Here is an 18934-nt window from a genome sequence, read left to right on the forward strand (position 1 = left end):
AGCCTCCTTCCGCTGTCGCTTAAAAACACCTTTAACAGGAGTCTTATCCTCCACAGTCAGCTTTAAAGCCTGCTTCACAGCTACAATGAGATCCTCTATACCAGCAGCAGAGTTCTCTTCCAAATCATCACCCTGATCCCAGGGGATGTCAGTATACTCTCCTTCCTCTTCATCTACCACAGTAGTTAAAGCATAAGACCTTCTAGGGGTCCCTGCCACATTTTCATCCATTTTGTCCAGCATTTCACTGAACCTGTTAATCCCTTTTGCAGTATCCTGCATCACCTGGATAAGTGCAGGATCTGCCTGGGTAAGAGGCAAGGAGCCAGACGACTGCTGAGATGATGGCATAGGTCTCTGTGATTCTACCAGCCCATCACTCTGCCTGTCCAAAAGCTGCACCAAAGCGTTTACTGACCTGCCTAGGGCCCTGGCCCACGCAGGTTCCATATGCTCTGCCCTATGGGGATCACTGCCCATGGGTCTCACATCAGCGCAAGTAATACATAAGCCCCCTTTGGCCATCTGCTCAGGGACAAACTTTTGTGTGCAAACATTGCACGCGCTCAGTGCATTAAGGGCTCCCTCCCCCAAAACCACAGCCTGATGCTCAGACATGATGCAAGTGATAAATGTATATCTATCAGTATACACAGTGCAAACAATGTACAAGCGTTTATACAGAGGCAATGCACCCAATCACTTATCTGTCTGTTGGTTTCAACTGCGGGGAAGCGATGCCCAGGAAATCCAAGTCACTCTGCCAGGATCAGTAAGCCAGCTCAGCTCCGCTGCAAGCGTTCTGAAAGGCGCCAAAGTCAGAGTGAAGGAAGAGACCACAGGTCCCTGCTGCTGCGGGGTCCGTGACCTTTTGGCGCCAACCACCCCCAGCAAGCCGCTCCTTAGGTAGGATTTCCTAGTTCCAGTGTCTCCCCCTCAAATGGGGATCACTTGGAACATGCCTGTCACAACGCTGCTGTCCTCTCATCTAGGAGCTCAGCGTGTAAGCTCCGCATAAAATGGCCGCCGCCATCACGGAGCGCCTGTCCCCCATGATCCCCACCTAAACGTGGAGCCGGTTTCAGGATACTCCGGAGCCCAGGCAGCCTTTTAGAAAAGGCTATAAGCGCTGCACAGGGGGACCAGACAGTGTCTCCCTTGTGCACAGTGAGCTGACAGGACGCGCTTCTGTCAGCTCCTGCTGCGCAAGCAGTGTGAGGATTCACTATGAGAATCCTCACACTGTGCCTACCTAGCTAGGGTAAAAGTTAATAAAATAATAAAAATCCCCTAACTACTCTAATTCTTCGGCTGCTCCTGCAGCCCTTTAGAATAGCACCCACTCCAGTGGGCACCTAACACGAACTGAAGAGTCCAGGGATGCAGTAGGGGAGGAGCCTACCCTCTAAAGCTTTAGGATAGGTGCCTGGCTCCTTCGGACCCTCCTACATCCCAGTGTTGAGCTGTGTCACCAGGACCATTGAAAGAGAAAAATACATTAGAGACTGTACAAAGAAGAGCAACTAAAATGGTGCATGGCCTACATCACAAAACGTACCAGGAAAGACTAAAAGATATTAATATGTATACTTTAGAGCAGAGAAGGGAAAGGGGGGACATGATAGAAACTTTCAAATATATCAAGGGCTTTAACAAGGTACAGGTGGGAGACATTCTTCACAGGAAGAGGAGCAACAGAACACGAGGACATGCACTGAAACTAGAGGGAGGAAGATTCAGGGGAAAGATGAGGAAGAATTTTTTCACAGAAAGAGTAGTAGATAAGTGGAATAGCCTCCCAACAGAGGTGGTAGACGCAAATACAGTAGTACAATTTAAACATGCTTGGGATAAGCATATTGATATCCTTACAAAATATAAGGATCAAATATGGTTTGAGGTAACATGTTTAAAAAAAAGGGGCAGACTAGATGGGCCAAGTGGTTCTTATCTGCCGTCAAATTCTATGTTTCTATGTACAAGGGCACCTGCATTGCAGCATGGATTTGCCCATTTTGAGAACAAATTTGTCTTGTGATCGGGTCCGAATTAGGTTCTTCATCATACCCATTTTACACAGCACAAATAACCCGGGTTGACTCCAGCAACCCGGCATTCCGACCCGGGTTAAAAGAAGAGTTTTACCAGGGTCGGACCCAGGTTGTTGGGCAGTGTAAACGGGTAACCCGGGTCGAGCAACCCGACTCCTGTTCACACTATAGGGGGGAGGCAGCGCCAGTTCCAAGCACTGCCTCCTCCCCTGCCCCCCAATGATGCACCGCCGCTCCACCTTGGCCCCTTTTGTGACATCAGCTGTGGGGGCTAACCTGTGGGGGAGAATCACCCCAAACGCCGGGTTGTTCCCGGGACGAACCGGTGTCCATATCCCGGGTGCGACATGGCATTTGCGATGAGAAAAGGGTATTACTATACACAAGTACTGCAACCTTTATGCAGGTTGGCACAGGATCCAATATGAAAAAAAATAAAATAAAAGAGAATGCATGAATAATACTAAATAATTACTTTAGACATGGCAATTCCCTTTTCTTTATTGGTGTGGTAGGTAATTAGCTTATCTGTAACAATGTGTTAACACCGTTTGATAGCCTATACTGTACATGAAGTCATCTGATTGCTTAAATACATAACATGATGTTATTGCATCCATGCCCTTATGCTGGGTACACACCAGGACGATTTTCCCTCAAACCCGTCAATCCTGATACAATACCAACCGATTGTATGTACTTTTGTTTTTATTTTGTCATTTTGTTGATCCGATTCTGATCCGATGCCTGTGTAACCGCCGCTCGTTTGGTTGTGCCCGAAACGGTGTAGACCATGGAAAACCATAAAAATTCACAAGCCCCGGAGTGTCGCCCATAATTTGCGGATACATATTGGTGGACCCAGCTCCACAAGGGGAGGAACCCGGGCAATAACAAGAAGCGGGGAGTGCCGGACATACAGGAGGTATATTATATATATATATATATATATATATATATATATATATATATATATATATATGGGAAAACAGAAGAGAAAGGTGTGCTCCATGGTGCAGATAAAACAAGATTTATTGTAGAAAACACACTGAATCTCCAGACAATATAAAAGACAATTGCTCGTACCAAGTGCTAGTGCACTGTGGGCTGGTTACCACAAGGAGAAATGTAAATACCCGGGCAAACAGCTGCACGGTGAACTCCAAGAGGTCCGGGACCAGGACTGCCGAGGACGCTGGGTTGCGCCGAAGGTAGAATGGAAGCCGGAGCCTGGGATGTCAGCGTACGGAGAAGCCGGGACCAGGAGAGAAGCGGGTACCACAAGCCACCCAGCGTGTTTTATATCCGCCACTCTGTCCAATTGTCTATAGTGCCTGGTGCCTTCAGCCGCAACTTGGTAGATTGTGAAAGAGGAAGCGGCACTCAGGGACTTAAAATAAAGAAGTGACTCTTTATTAAATACTTCTACATTTCGGTTTGCTGACAAACCGTCATCAGGAATACTTGTATGACGGTTTGTCAGCAAACCGAAACGTAGAAGTATTCAATAAAGAGTCGCTTCTTTATTTTAAGTCCCTGAGTGCCGCTTCTTCCTTCACAATCTATATATATATGCCGGTATAGGTGAAGATAAGGTGAAGGTATGTTAAAACAATCAGCGGTACATCAGCATAACAGCTCTTGTAGTCTCCATCAGTATCAAACAGCCTCTCACGCTGTGCACTGCAAAACCGCCGGAACCAGCCCTCGTTCACCCAGGTAGTATGACGTCACCACGTCCTCCGTCTAATCCACGCCCCAATGCATTTCGTCATGCCAATGGACTTCATCCATAAAAAATTACTGTAGTCATCCGGGTTATTTTCCCGGATATCCCTGAGCAGTGGCATGCGGGACCGAGTCTGACGACTCAGTATACACTGCTTTGTCCAACATAATCTTCCTCTCCTACGCTGGGCCCTCTGACGCCTGAGCTTCAGCACAGCATAATAGAGCAGGTAATTTTGCTGGAGACGATCCATCACTGCATTCTCCATAGTGTACACGGTCAGTGCAGGGTTAAAAGACACTTTGTAATGGCAGGCAAAACAAAGTAATGTAAAATAGCTATGTGCAGCATTCAGCGGGTATACACCAAGCCTCACTAGTCACAAAGCAGAAATACACTGGTTTAAAATGGCTGCTGCTATTCCTATCCCCTCAGCTAGTCCAGCGCCTTTATTTTAATTTGAAAGGCCAATCTGTCAACGGTCGCATGGGGTTCTTGTACAAAACAAAAACCAGCGATCCAACCATCTTTATGACCATCACGGTCGTATCCTGATCGGATCAAGATAATTTAGCCAAAAAACACACTTTTTGCAAATCATTAGCTGGGGACTGCCCAGGAGCTCCTGGGCAGTCCAAGGGTACTCGTTCCATGATCGTATATCGGTCGTGGTCGTTCTGGTGTGTACCCCATATAAGAGATAACCGACCATCATTTTGCATAAAGTATAATAGGCAAATTGTAAGAAAATTATGGTTGATGACTCCACAGAATACAATATAATAAATGGATAATTTTCGAGAACAAAAAGCACACAAATTATTTTTGACTTTCTGTAGAACTAAAAGCTTTTACAAGGAGACAAACTCTCAAACATCATTGTGTAATTATTCTACTAATAGTTTATTCACCTTGTACCATAATTGACAACACTATGCAAGATATAGACACATAAAAAAAATCACTACAACAATACATAGTCCGATACTGGAAGTAAATCAAGATTATGCAATGTACTTTACAATTGCAGCAATCACCGTTACAGACTAGGCAGCCACTCTAGGCACATAACAGTTACAGTTTGTGAACATAAACATGAAATAGATATCAATGGGATAGATTGTACAACTTATCCACAAAAGTACCAGAAGGGGCAGCCATCTTGGTCAAACTATGTAGGGTTGTGGGAAGCAAACACATGAGATATCTTCCCACTGTGGAAAATGAAACTATGAAATAGCATAATCAACCACTATCCAGAGAATCAGCAGTTCTAAAGGTGCATAAACACTGGGCCAGCGTTTATGCACAGTCATGATGGAGAAAAGCGCTGGGCTGAAAATCGCTCAGTGCATACACACTGACCCATTTTCGCCCATCTAAGAGAGTTTCCCATGGGGTGGAAGGCTTTTCATAGCAGGACGATATAGAAAGCCATCCATCCTACCGCTTATCTGCTAGTAATACCAGCACATGAGCAGCGGTGGCCAGCGATAATGTGGGAGTTCGCATCAGCAATCACCACCCGGCCGTACACACTAGGCGGCTTTTGAGCTGAAAACTGAGCTGTTTTCATCTTAAAATCACCCAGTGTGTATGGGGCTTAGGAATTATTCCTTCTACCTTATTGATTTCAAAATGAGGAAGCCATGTTGGGTGCTATACAAAAGGTTGCAATGCAGGATATTAAATACGTGAACATATAATACATCAAATCAACATTGAGAAACAATTGTAGAAAATACAACTTACAGCATATATAATAAAGATTACCCATGTTAGAATTTGATCTAGATTGCTTATATTAAGAACAAATAAAATCAGGCAAATCTGCCAATTTGGGTACATAGCAAACGTTACAATGTCCGGGATATATAATATGTAGAAATATGAAACGCTGAGAATAACTAAACGGAGAAAGATGGATAGGCATAAGATAAGAGGTATAGGAGCAAATAGACAATGGGCATAGTGCGGCTCAAAAAACGGTGAAAAACCCCATGTCGACCTTTTGACTGTCAACCTAGACACTGTCGACCTAATGACCTGTTGACCTAAACCCATGTGTCGACCAATGCTTGTCGACCAACATACTGTAGACCCAATGACCGTATACCTTTCTTCTCCCTCAACTTGCTTAACCCTAGCATCTCTAGTGTCCCCAAGTGGATAAAGTAGAAAAATTACTATTTGAATTTATGGGAATTATGTTAATGAAGCCAAAAGCCAATTAAAAACCTTGAATTCTAGGAGCTCATTAAGAAATATTTAAAAAAAATGATATACAACAGAATTATATCCCAATCTTTAATGTTGTCATGATATATATTATAATAAAAATAACTGTAAGCAAGCACAATATATTTTGGTAAAAACAGACATACTTCAGAATCCTGCTTTCTGGCGCCTTCATTTTTTACTTACAGATGACCAGATATTACAAGATTGCAATCACATCACCCCCCTCACCCATTTTATATACAATTTAAAGTATACAGTCTAGCAAGGTCAATCCATGATCATTATATATTCTAAATAATAGAATCATTCAATACAATACTATCCCTTTCATATCACATCTTAAACCAGTGTTATTTCCGGGTTGCTGCCTGGTCAATCCGGGTCGAGGGGAGGTGTGAAAGCAACAAACCATATAACCCGGGTTGACCAACCTGGCAATTCATCCTGGGTTAGAAGAAGGGTTAAACCGGATCACCCTATATATAATGTGCAACCCAGATTTATGGCTCAAATTCAATCTGATCGTCCCCCAGCGTATCCGCACTGGGGACCGATATTTGCGCTCTTTGCATGCTCATATGCGCAGGGCTGCTGTGCTGACGCCTTCGGCAACTTGAACAGTCGCCAAGGTGTTTGCACAGGGTGGGGGCCAGGTGGGCAGGGGGCGTTCACATGGGGATGCACAGTGTTTCCTGGGCGTATCCCGCAAAAACACTGGTTGCGCCAAGAAAACCGCTGGGATTCCCCTTGCGAACACAGGCAGGCAGCTGCCTGCCAGGGGCAGTCGGCTGACATCACAGGACAACGTTCTCACACCTGGACGGCACAAATATAGGTCAGTCAAGACTTATATTTGCAGACAGGGGAAAAATCATTTGATGATCGGCAACCATTAAATGATTTCCCCCCTGTATGCTCCCCTGCGAATAAAGGTTTATGCAAAACATCCATTCGCAAAGCGACAGGGATGTTCGGATGGCGGCAGAGATTGGCCATTTGCATGCCGTTATATAGCTTGCTAAGCAGCGAATTTATGCTGCTTAGCAAGCCAATCAGAATGACCCCTTAGTGTGAAAGGATCGGACCCGGGATCAACCTCTTTGCAATGTGAAAGCGGTATACTTCTCTTAACAGGTGACCGATAGGTACATACAGTAAGGTGCAACATGCCTCAATTTGAGAGGCATAAGGAGCATGTTGAAAGGTAGAATATGATAGTACCCACAGCTACATTTAATACTTGGAGTTTGACACAAATGTTGAATATATTTCAGAGAGACTGGGTTCATGACTCTTCACAAATAAACATAATAAAAAGTCCAGAGATATTGAAATCTAAAACATGTATCTACAGATGTGCCGTTACACATGCAGCCTCAATACGCCATGCAGAGTGAATGCCTGCCGTGAGTGAGCAGCCAGGTCCCATGCAACTCTGCTAACATTGGCACCTTCATTACAAAAGCAATAAATAAAATACAATTAAATATATATTAATGTGCTTTAAGCACATGATTACAAACAGCATGCCCCTTCTTAGAAAAAAAAATCAGATTTTTTTTACACCAAACTTTTCCCCCAAAAGCCTTTATTTCAAAAGATCACTTTCCTGTTCACCTAAAAAAGATGTCGAATGCAAAACGGCGAATCATGGCAAAAATCATGGAGAAAGCATTTCTCCATCCTAGCATTGAATACACTCTCGGCAAATCCCAGTGAAAACCCCATTGAAATACTCCAGCTACTTGCAGCTAACATGAAACGGAGAACTGGCCGGCATTCACTGTTTGCTTTCGGCGAACAGTGAACATTGAATAGGGTGAATCACATTTTCAGTGAAACAGATTCACCGCAAGGAGTGAAAACAGCCCGATTCGCCCCAAAAAACGGAAAAAATATAAAAAAATGGAATGCTAAATTGGTACATAAGAATTTTTGGGGGTGAAGGGCACACCTCTGCGTGTTGTCCTAAGATCTGCACTATTATTTTGCACTTTACTTTTAGGTTTATATGTCCCTCTGGAATGTAGATACAGGGTAAGCAACAACAGAAAAAGTGAGCAAACTCCAATGAATTAGTGTATGCTGCGAGAATCTTTTGTTTGGCATCTGGAATACAAATTTATTTAAGCTGATTTAAATGGAAACAAATAAATTATACTACTGGGCACATCTGTTCGTTTTCTCAAAACTAGCTTTATAGCTACATGAACAACCAACCAGACAAATTACAGCAACTGCTTGTATCTTCAAGGAAGTGTAATTATACTTTTCATGAGTCTAAATTTATTTTTAATCTTGAAAACTCTTTTGCTAGATGGTCTATAAATTGATATAATCATCTCATATCTTGCACTGTTGATGTAAATGAGTTTAGACATGCCTAGGATATTACATTTATGGAGTCTCTACATCAGCGTTTTTCAACCACTGTGCCGTGGCACACTAGTTTGTCTTTGAGCTGTTCTCAAATGTGCCACAAGAGCTAAAGATAGCCACACCAGTTACAGCAATCACCACCAGTTCAATTGTTCTTCACTGGTCTCTTCAGATTTAGAGGAGATGAATCACAGGAAGCTAGTTGAGGAGCTGCTTGGGTGTTCTGCTCTAAAAGTATCCCCACTAGGAGAACATAATGGCAGCTACGCAATGACTCAGTGTGTTCATGTGAGGCATTTTTATCTCTACCCCCTGGGGCACTACACACTGAAAGCAATTAGCATTGGCATATGGTCTCTCCTGTGCTTTGCATTTTATTTTTGTTACTGGTGGGGAACCGTGTGATTCTTTTTTTCATGTGGGGGTCAATGGGTTTGTTTTTCTTTTCCTATGAGGGACAATGTGTTTTTCCCTGTGGGTGTCTGATGGTGTGCCTTGGCAATTTTAAAATCTTTGGAATGCTGTGAGTTGAAAGTATTATCCTAATATGATCCAGCACAAATAAATGCTCACCAACACTGTGCCAGTACAGGTGGGTATACTTAAATCAATTTTCACTTTCAGACTTTTATGTGACCGTTTATTGGTGATGTCAACAAGAAAATTATAAATAACTGATGAGGGCCCATATATTACCCTAATTAAGATGCAGGAAGCCATATCCGTTACAAAGATATATGCTAAAAAATAAAAATAAAAAATAAAAATCGAGGGACTTCATATTATTATATCTGTACTTCTCAGTTTGGACAAAAAAGATATAAAACGTGAATGAGTAATAATTCTGTAGCCCAGTACTATTTGGCCTACCAATGGCATCCCCTTGTAAGCACCAAGTGGTGGGTTAATTAAAAAAAAAAAGACACCCCTGGAGTGTGTCTTTTGAATAGTGCCAGGGGTAAGGGAATGCAGGGGTGGAGAACCTGAAGCGCCTATCGCCAGCAGCGATCTCCAGAATTAGCTCTGATTCCCAGCTGCCTCCCTGCACCCAGAAATCAGCATAATGCATTTCACGGTTAAGATTGCCCCCAGCCAATAGGAGTCTGGAGGACGGGCTTAATGCATTGTGCTGATTCCCGGGCTGCTGCGATCAGCGCTGCGGCCCCCAGGGTTCAGAAAGTGATATAGCCCAGAATTCTTTCGGGCAAGCCAGCGTCAGCAGCGCAGCTCAACCAGAACCAGAAGATTGGGTTAAAACTTACTACATCAAGAAGAGAGTCATATTTAGATTTATTATTAATGCATGACTTTTTAACACTCTATATGCTTTCTGGCCACTTGTAGAACTGTGTTCTGAAATTACTACATGAATACCATAAAATCTTAAGACAAAGTGCATCAGATAAGCTTGTGAAATGTTCTATTAAATGTATACATAATAGCATGTATATATATATATATATATATATATATATATATATATATTATATTATATTATATATTTTACACTTGGCTTCTATCCTTTCATTTACTAGATATATACATTATGCATAATTTTTAAAAGAAAATAAGATATAAGATAAGGGACCTGGACAAATAAATCAATGTGCACAGAAATTCAGGGTTCTGCTATTCAACAATGTATTAACATTATTTAGAAAAAAGTTATTAAAAATCATAAATTTTTCATTTTTAGCTGGTTATAGGAGACTCTTTGGCAACAGGGGCGGAAGAAGTCAGCACTTAAGTACAGTATACCTACTTAATAATAAACAGTACTATTAAAGGGACTCAGACTAACACTGCAATATTAAAGTAGGGGGAAATAATCAATGACATACAGTAACCGGTCATTGTCCACAACTGAGAAGCATCACCTACCGTTGCGGGTAACTAAAACGGTCAATATATATTTGGCTTATGTATCAAAAGTACAGTAAGCAATTACAATGCCATTCACCAGCACACTTATGCATTCCTATTGCTGCAGACATGGACATACAAGCATATTTCCATGTATTTCCCAATTTTACCATTACCACAGAAAATCTGGGCTGTCCTGTAATAACAAACACATGGGTACTTGTTTCCTAGCACGGTGCCCATCGCAAACCATACTTAGTGGCGTGCGATGCAATGCGATATTCATGTTAAATTAACAGGAGTGCTTGTACAATGAAATATCGCATAGCATTGCATGCCAGCAAATGGCATGTGATGCGATGCGATTTTTAACCCCTTCACGACATATGACGTATATATACGTCATATGTCGGTTGCGGGGGAATCAAGCCAGCTCACGGAGTGAGCTGGCTTGAAAGAGAGCAGGTAATGGCTGTATATTACAGCCAGGTCCCTGCTCTCACGGCCACGAGCGGCGAGTTCGCCGATCGTGGCCGTTTAACCCTTTAAGCACCGCGGGCAAAGCGCCCGCAGTGCTTAAATAGCTGATCGGAGGGGGGGCGCCCCCCTCCGGCGCCGATCGGGGCCCCCCGCAGCGAGATCGGAGGGTGCCGATCGGTTGCCATGGTAGCCAGGGGTCTAATGTAGACCCCTGTGCTGGCCGTGTATGCATACCTATTACATCCTGCCTCAGGCAGGATGTAATAGGAAGTGCATAAAATCACTACGTTCAGCCATAGAGCTCTATGGCTGAACCTAGTACAGGCGATCGCGCCCCCTAGTGGTCAAGTACACTAGGGGGCCTTGTAGTAAAAGTAAAAAAAAAAAAAAAATAAAGTTTAAAAAAAAAAAAAAAAAATATTAAAAGTTCAAATCACCCCCCTTTCCCCATTTCCCAAATAAAAATAAATAAAAAATAAAAAAATAAACATATTTGGTATCGCCGCGTTCCTAAAAGTCCGATCTATTAAAATATAACATTAGTTATCCCGCACGGTTAAAGGCGTAAACGGAAAATAATCCCCAACGCCAAAACTACGTTTTTTGGTCGCATCGCGTACCCAAAAAAAAATAACTAAAAGAGATCAGAAAGTCGCCCATATCCCATAATGGTATTAATTAAAAAGTACACTTCAGCCCGCAAAAAATGAGCCCTCACCCAGGTCCGTAGGTGGAAAAATAAAAAAGTTATAAGCCGCAGAACATGGCGACGCAACGCAAATTAGAAAAACCGTAAAAGTTGCGATTTTTTTTTTTAGTGGTAAAACATAACGAAAACTATATAAGTTTGGTATCACCAGAATCGTAACGACCCATAGAATAAAGATAACCCATCATTTTAAACGAACTATGAACTCCAAAAAAACCGTAACCAGCGCAAAATTGTGCAATGGCGGTTTTTTTTTTTTTTACCCCACATTGAATTATTTCCTGATTCCCCAGAATATTATACGGTATAGTAAATGGTACCATTACAAAGTACAACTTGTCCCGCAAAAAAAAAGCCCTCATGTGTCTATATAGCCGGAAAATTAAAAAAGTTACGCTTATTTGAACGCAAGGAGGAAAAAAAAAAAAAAAATTACCTTAAAAGGCAATGTCGTGAAGGGGTTAATTGTACAAGCACCCTGGGTGCTTACAATGTTAAATGCACCCCCATTGTCAACTCCACCCCCACTATCAACACCATCCCGAAGTGTGGTGAGCGCAGCGAGCCCACGAGGGGCGTCGGTACGCGACCTCCGACCTTTTCATACCCCTACTATCCACGTGGGCGTGGAGTTGACTTTAAATAGTGTGGCGAGCACAGCGAGCCCGAAGCGTGGCGAACGTTGCGAGCCCCGCGAGGGGATGTGGAATATGAGCCCGAAGAGAGCCCCGCGAGGGGACGCGGAATACATGTAAAGTAATCCTTGTCCCCTCACGGGACTCGCTGCGCTCGCCACGCTTCGGGCTCGGTGGCTCCCACACTATCTAAAATCAACTCCACGCCAATGTGGATAGTGGGGGGTATGAAAAGGTCGAAGGACGTGTACCGCTGCGCTCGCCACGCTTCAGGATGGCGTTGCCAATGGGGGGTGCATTTAACATTGCAAGCACCCATCAGGGTACAATTAAAAATCTAATCGCATGCCGCTATATTGCATGCGATGCGATTGTATAAAATGTACTATGATCAAAATATTGGGCGCCGTGCTAGGATACAAGTACTAACACATGAACACATCATTTGTGAGTACTCACAAAGCAGAATGTGCTTAGGATACATTTGCACAACCTGTGAATCTGGAGGGGCCAGAATAAATGCACTGCTAGTCTGGTCTGGCGGCCATGATTGCAGAGGTTTTTTTATTATCATTTAAAAAGCAAAATCATACCTTGTAAATGACTGCCCCTTTAATTCAAACCACTGAGTCCAATCAGTACGGTCGCTGGACTTGCAGCGTTGAGACAATCTATTTTTGTGTTCCCCAAGTTATCACATATACAATACATTCTCATGGAATACGACCACTTTAGTTGCCCTGCATGGGTGGGGCCCTCAATAGAGCCTCAGGCATGTTTGCTGATAGAATCCAGACTATCATCACTCAATGAAATTAACACCGAAGGCTTGAGAGGAGATATCTGTTCCTGGAAGCAGGATTGTCTAAAAAGCTTGTACAGGTTTAGTATCCCTTATCCAGATATTGGTTATCCAAATTATTCTGAAAACCCTTGTTTCCGTAATGTACTTTTTTGCTAAAAGCACTACTGGGGACATCTGTAGCTGGTACTACTGAGGACATGATATGTAACTGGCACTACTGGGAACATGATATGTAACTGGCACTATGAGGACATGATATGTAACTGGCACTATGAGGACATGATATGTAACGGGCACTAAACGCTGTGAAAAAAATGCTTAGCATTCAGATGCAGTACCTTAGATAATACTCAAACCTCTTTTCATGTTTTCAAACCTTGATTCATGCACAAATAAAATGTGTGTGTATTTCATGTGTTTGATGTGTTTATACAACACAAATGCATTTTGTGTTCGCACATGGGTCCCGCCCTCAAGTTACCTCATTAAAATATAAAAATATTCCAAATACAGAAAAATCCATTATGCAAAATTCTTATGGTCCCGAGCATTTTACATAAGGGATACTCAACCTGTAATACTTGTGAGTATTGGATTTTTTTATTGTGGTCTACATTTTTTATAATCAGTTGTTAGCAAGTGTTTGACAGCAGTGGGAGAAGTGATGGGTAGTGCAGGGAGAATGACAGGGAGGATAAAGTTGCTAATGAAAAGCAGAGGGAGAAGGATGGAGACGAGTGAGCGGTTGGGAACAAGGTTAGGAAGGAGAAGTGCACAAAAGGAACGGCTCAGGTAGCAATACACATAGGTCTATAACTCTGTAAAACACTGACTGCACAGGTATGCTCATGCAATACCTGATTTGAGAAGTGCGGGTTAATTGCTATAAATATTACATTCAGCTATGATTTGGAAATTGAAAAGAAATTATCTTTTTTTTTCTTCTTAGGAATACGGATAACCGTATGTTAAAGTTCTATTCTTGCTTCAATTGATTTCTTATGACTGAATATCCTAATAAAAAAACCTGAAAGCTCCACATTGATTGTTAATGGTCACAGAATCTCAAAGTGTTCTAGTAAAGATCATGGCACTCACTGAGGTCGAGAACGTCATCTGTCTTTATGAGGTCCTCTTCTCGGGTCAGGGGTAACTGCGTCTCTGGCTCTTTCCGCAGCTGTAGTGACAGTGATCTTAACATAAAGAATACTCTTATTGCCTGGAAATAAAGAATAAATGTTTATGTTTAGTGTTACAAATTGCACAAACTATTATAATTCTTTTTAAAATTTGAAATGGACAATTTAAAATATATATATATATATATATATATATATACACACACACATACAAGATGAAAAAAGGATGATTAACATGATCACAAGGTACCAAAATATGATCCACAGGGACAAATGATCTACAGTTATATGACATGCCTGGAAATCCAGGCACTTAGAAGTCGCTTAGTATTAGTGCGGTGTTAAACAACTACTAATAGGAGCCATTAATACCCATAAAACTATATATCATAGCTCATTCCATGGAAACCCATGAAACAAAGGGGTGGAATTCAATTAGCAGCAATGGGGCGAGTTGCCGATGGAAGAACATGGAAACGCCAGCAATGTCACAACAACTCAACCCATGATATGTGAATAGTCTGTGATTTGAAATCATGGGCCGCATGTATTGGGGTGTGAATTCAGCTGTCGGGCGAGGTTTTTTCAAAAATGGACATCAATTCCAAGGCAAAAGGTATTAAATTAATTTAGAATGTTTCTCGCTTAAAGGGGAAAAGAACAAATGAGAATATAGTTCTAATATATTATGTCCTAGATTGATTAAAACTATAATAATAAGGTGCAAATATGTAACAATGGCCTGATACAACATTAATAAAATTCATAAGCAGAGATGACCATTTATCATGACAACCAGATACATTTTCCAAAATATTAGGTTGCGTTATACATTAAGGGCTTCATGCAAAGTTGGACACAATTTTGCCACAAATCACAGGCACAAAAGGAGTTCACAAAATAAGATGCATCTGAGTGCTTAGTGTACACAACTATCACAACATGTACGGTGGCACCAGCTTCAAATGTGTATGGTTTAAAGACAAACTGCACTTACAGATAAAAATAATAACAACAAAAATAATAATGCACTAATATTAGTATTATGATATTGTTAATCATAGTAATACATTTTATAAAGGTCTATATCCAGTAGAAATCAAGAACACAGCAGATAGGTATTGCGCAAGAAGAAAAACTGAAACAGAGTGAATATAGTGAACATGACGTGCCCACTTTAAAATGGTACCTCAATTATCGATTGTGTTAAGTATGAAAGGAGAAAAAAGGTATTGTTACCAAAAATCACCTACTAGAAATAATAGATATGATGGGTAAGTTGTAGTGAACTAAAGCTAGATGTCGACTGTGTCAACATTCGGGTAAAAAAAAAAAAAAAAGGTGACATTTTGATTGTCGAACTTCCCCATGTCGACCTAATGCTTGTGTCAATTGAATGACCCTGTCGACCTTACTTCATGTCGACCTAGTTGTTGTCTATCCAATGATCAATACCCCTCCTCATTGTATGTCAGTAAAACAAAACAAATCTGAACTCTCACAAGAACATCTGCTTATGAAGCACAATAAAACGTATCTACTCACAACTCTGGCCAGTATTCAATGCTCCCGATTCACCAGTTTTTTGGGCGAATCGGGCTGTTTTCACTCCTTGCGGTGAATCTTTTTCACTAAAAATCTGATTCACCCTATTCAATGTTCACTGTTCGCCGAAACTAACAGTGAATGCTGGCCAGTTCTCAGTTTCATGCTAGCTGCAATTCGCTGGTGTATTTCAATAGGGTTTTCACTGGGATTTGCCGAGAGTGTATTCAATGCTAGGATGGCGAATTGCTTTCTCCCTAATTTTTGCCATGATTTACCATTTTGCATTCAACATCTTTTTGAGGTTAACTGGAAAGTGATCTTTTAAAATGAAATTTTTTTTTCTACACCAAAAAAAAAAAAACTAACAGAATTTTTTTGCTGTGCTATTTTTATTCATGTGCTTGCAGCACATGAAGATATATAAAAAAATGGGTACTTATGTAGTATCTGGGCTGCCGATTTTTTGATTGTATGCCTTAAGTTAAGGCATACAATCAGATGCGATGCGATGCGATGCGATGCCCCGATTTTTCCATAGGATTCAATGTTAAAATGGACTGAGTCCATTTTAACATGGAATTCAATGGGAAAAAGGGGTCCTTTTCATACCCCTACTATCCAAGTGGGCATGGAGTTGGATATAAACCTGTGGCGAGCGTAGCGAGCCACCGAGCCCGAAGCGTGGCGAGCGAAGCGAGCCCCGCGAGGGGACGGTATTCTGTGTCCCCTCGCGGGGCTCGCTACACTCGCCACGCTTCGGGCTTGGTGGCTCGCTACGCTCGCCACAGGTTTATATCCAACTCCATGCCCACTTGGATAGTAGGGGTATGAAAAGGACCCCTTTTTCCCATTGAATTCCATGTTAAAATGGACTCAGTCCATTTTAACATTGAATCCTATGGAAAAATCGGGTCCATCGCATCGCATCGCATGCGATTTGGTCGGGTGCGATGCGATGCGATGGACCCGATTTCAAAATCGGCAGCCCAGTTACTACATAAGTACCAAAAAATGTATTCCTTTTTTTATTTTTACACACATTCGCCAGCAGGGGGCGGGGAACAGCACATTACATATTCACTGCACACTGGTCCCGCTCATTACACATGAACGAGCGGGACCAGTGCAGCAGCTCCCTACCCTCATCCCCTGCCAGCTCTCCCAAGGGCGGGGGAAGCTTCTTCTGTGTCCCCGGGAGCCCCCCCCCCACCCCCCCACCCCACAGACACATTCCGGCACAGACAAGGAGGCTTCCATCTCCCTGCCTTTCGCCGTCCCTCGGCTCCCTGCGGCATTTACTGCAGGGGTTAAAAAATCGCCGTCAGGGTCAGAGGGAAGGCTGGCAGCAAATGCTCCAGCCCTCCGGAACCCTGCGAATGTGCAGCGAATCCTGAACAGGATTCGCTGCGCATAACTTAATTTAACATTGAATACTGGCCTCTGTGTCAGCCCCATGAACAGAAACACAAAATCCTAACATTACATAAGTGTAAATCCAATATAAAATCTCAGTGCTCATATACTGTAGTGCCTCATAGGCTGAACTGTAATATAACTGCAGTAGAGGTCAACTGATTGGACAAGCTGCACTAACAATTATGGTCTGTGCAGATTTACATGGACCCTCCAGTATGTGTGCCCTATAGCTTCTCAAGGGGTGTGGAACAGGGGTCCGCAAGTCATTAGCCCGACATCGGGATCCCGACTGGCCGGACTGAGACAGCATGGTGAGCGCAACTAAGCCCTTTGCGGGCTCGCTGCGGGCATGGTGGCTCGCTATGCAAGCCACCTATTCTATTCTCCTTCTATGGGGTTCGTGGACCCCCACGAGGGAAAATAGCCGACGGCCGTCGGGAACCCGGCTATCGGTGTTTTCACAGTCGGGTAAATGCCTGTCGGGATCCCGCCCGGCACCACTTCTCAAGGGTACCAGCAATGTCTATCAAATCATTAGGGGTTTTGCAGGGGACCCTTGGGGTTCTCTTACTTCCTGAAAAACTTCGCCGGTGCCAGCTAGACATGCCTCCTGACCACATTTGCAATGCTAACACTTAGAATGTCAACCTTATACCAAAAATAAAGCAATAAAAAAAGTAATTAATATTGTGCATGTTCTTTGGAATTCTAGGAAAAAAAGATTAAGAGTTGATGATTAATCCGATATGGATTGTCCTGCCAGGAATTCAATTTGGGAATTAGCAGAACTGAAAGCAATCAATGGTCTAAATTCACTTACGGTATATTAATTGATGTAACAAGGCATCATCCAAAAACACATGTAGTGCAACGTACTTGTAAAGACATGCAAATAAATGGGGCTGCCTCAGTAAATTTCTCCCTGTACCTCAATAATGTCTAAAATGGGAATTAGACTTCACATGTGATGTTGCTATGGGCAACCAATCAGAATCTACTTCTCATTTATTTAGTTTTTCTCTAGAAGATAGTAGACAGGATCTGAATGGTTGCACATCACATGTGAAGTCTAATTCTCATCTTAGTAAATTTCCCCCACAGAGTTTAATATGGTCCTGGAAAATGTGAGTAGGAAGGGGCGTTACTAGAACTTTATGGGCCCCATGGAATTTTTTTAAAAGGGGCCCATAAAGTCCGCCAAATGATTGTCACTACAATGCCCCTTAGGGGGTAGAATAAATAGTGAAAGGAGTGATTGACAAAGGCCATTATGTATTAAAGTAGAAATGCTTAAAAAAGAAAAAAACTATTTATAATTCATTAAAGCCCCCTCCAGCGGGGCTCCACTGTGGTGGGTCAAGCCAGCTGTAAATGGCATTACCCATAGAAGCCTATGGCTTCTCTCTGCAGTGCTGGATCCATCCTATCATGCCTTGCGACCATAGGCCTCTCAGCCCATGTGTAGACAGACGCCCGTGTCACAGACCCCGAAGTGCCGACAAGCTTTGGGGAGCACAAAGGGCGCTCTAACCCAGAGAGATGCCCTTTGCATTGTTCATCGCATATCCTCACAATGGGCCGTGGGCTGTAACACTACGGCTTAGTAGATCCTGCCACAAAGGAGGGGTGGTCAGGGAGTGACTAGGGGCTTCATGGAAATGAGGAGCAAAATATAGGGTGTCAGAGAGGAGGAGGGGGAGAGGAGGAGGAAGAGAGAATAAGGGGGTGAGGAGAGGAGGATGGGGGGAGAAGGGGAATGGGGAAAGGAGGAGCAGGTGGAGGAGGAGAGGTATAGAACCCTTTGATTGCCCCACCAGCCATATAGTATATTACTTGTTAGAAGTTAATGCAGTCCATAGCTGTATATTTGTAATAAAGTTTAGTGTACCACAGTTTTTTAGCTTGGGTAGCTATCAAGCACATTGGCAAGGTAACTCAG

At 42.6% G+C, this 18934-nt stretch overlaps 1 protein-coding gene across 1 annotated transcript in view; it reads right to left on the reverse strand.

The window, feature by feature from the left end:
• Positions 1 to 18934, reverse strand: part of CLEC16A (C-type lectin domain containing 16A) — a 311322-nt gene that overhangs the window by 141149 nt on the left and 151239 nt on the right. The window contains exon 19 of the mRNA XM_083153350.1: positions 13991 to 14111. Coding sequence (XP_083009476.1) covers positions 13991 to 14111 — 121 coding nt within the window. The remainder of the gene's footprint in view (positions 1 to 13990; positions 14112 to 18934) is intronic.

Source organism: Crinia signifera, chromosome 7 (assembly GCF_055691185.1).
Source record: "Crinia signifera chromosome 7, ASM5569118v1, whole genome shotgun sequence".
Taxonomy (NCBI): domain Eukaryota; kingdom Metazoa; phylum Chordata; class Amphibia; order Anura; family Myobatrachidae; genus Crinia; species Crinia signifera.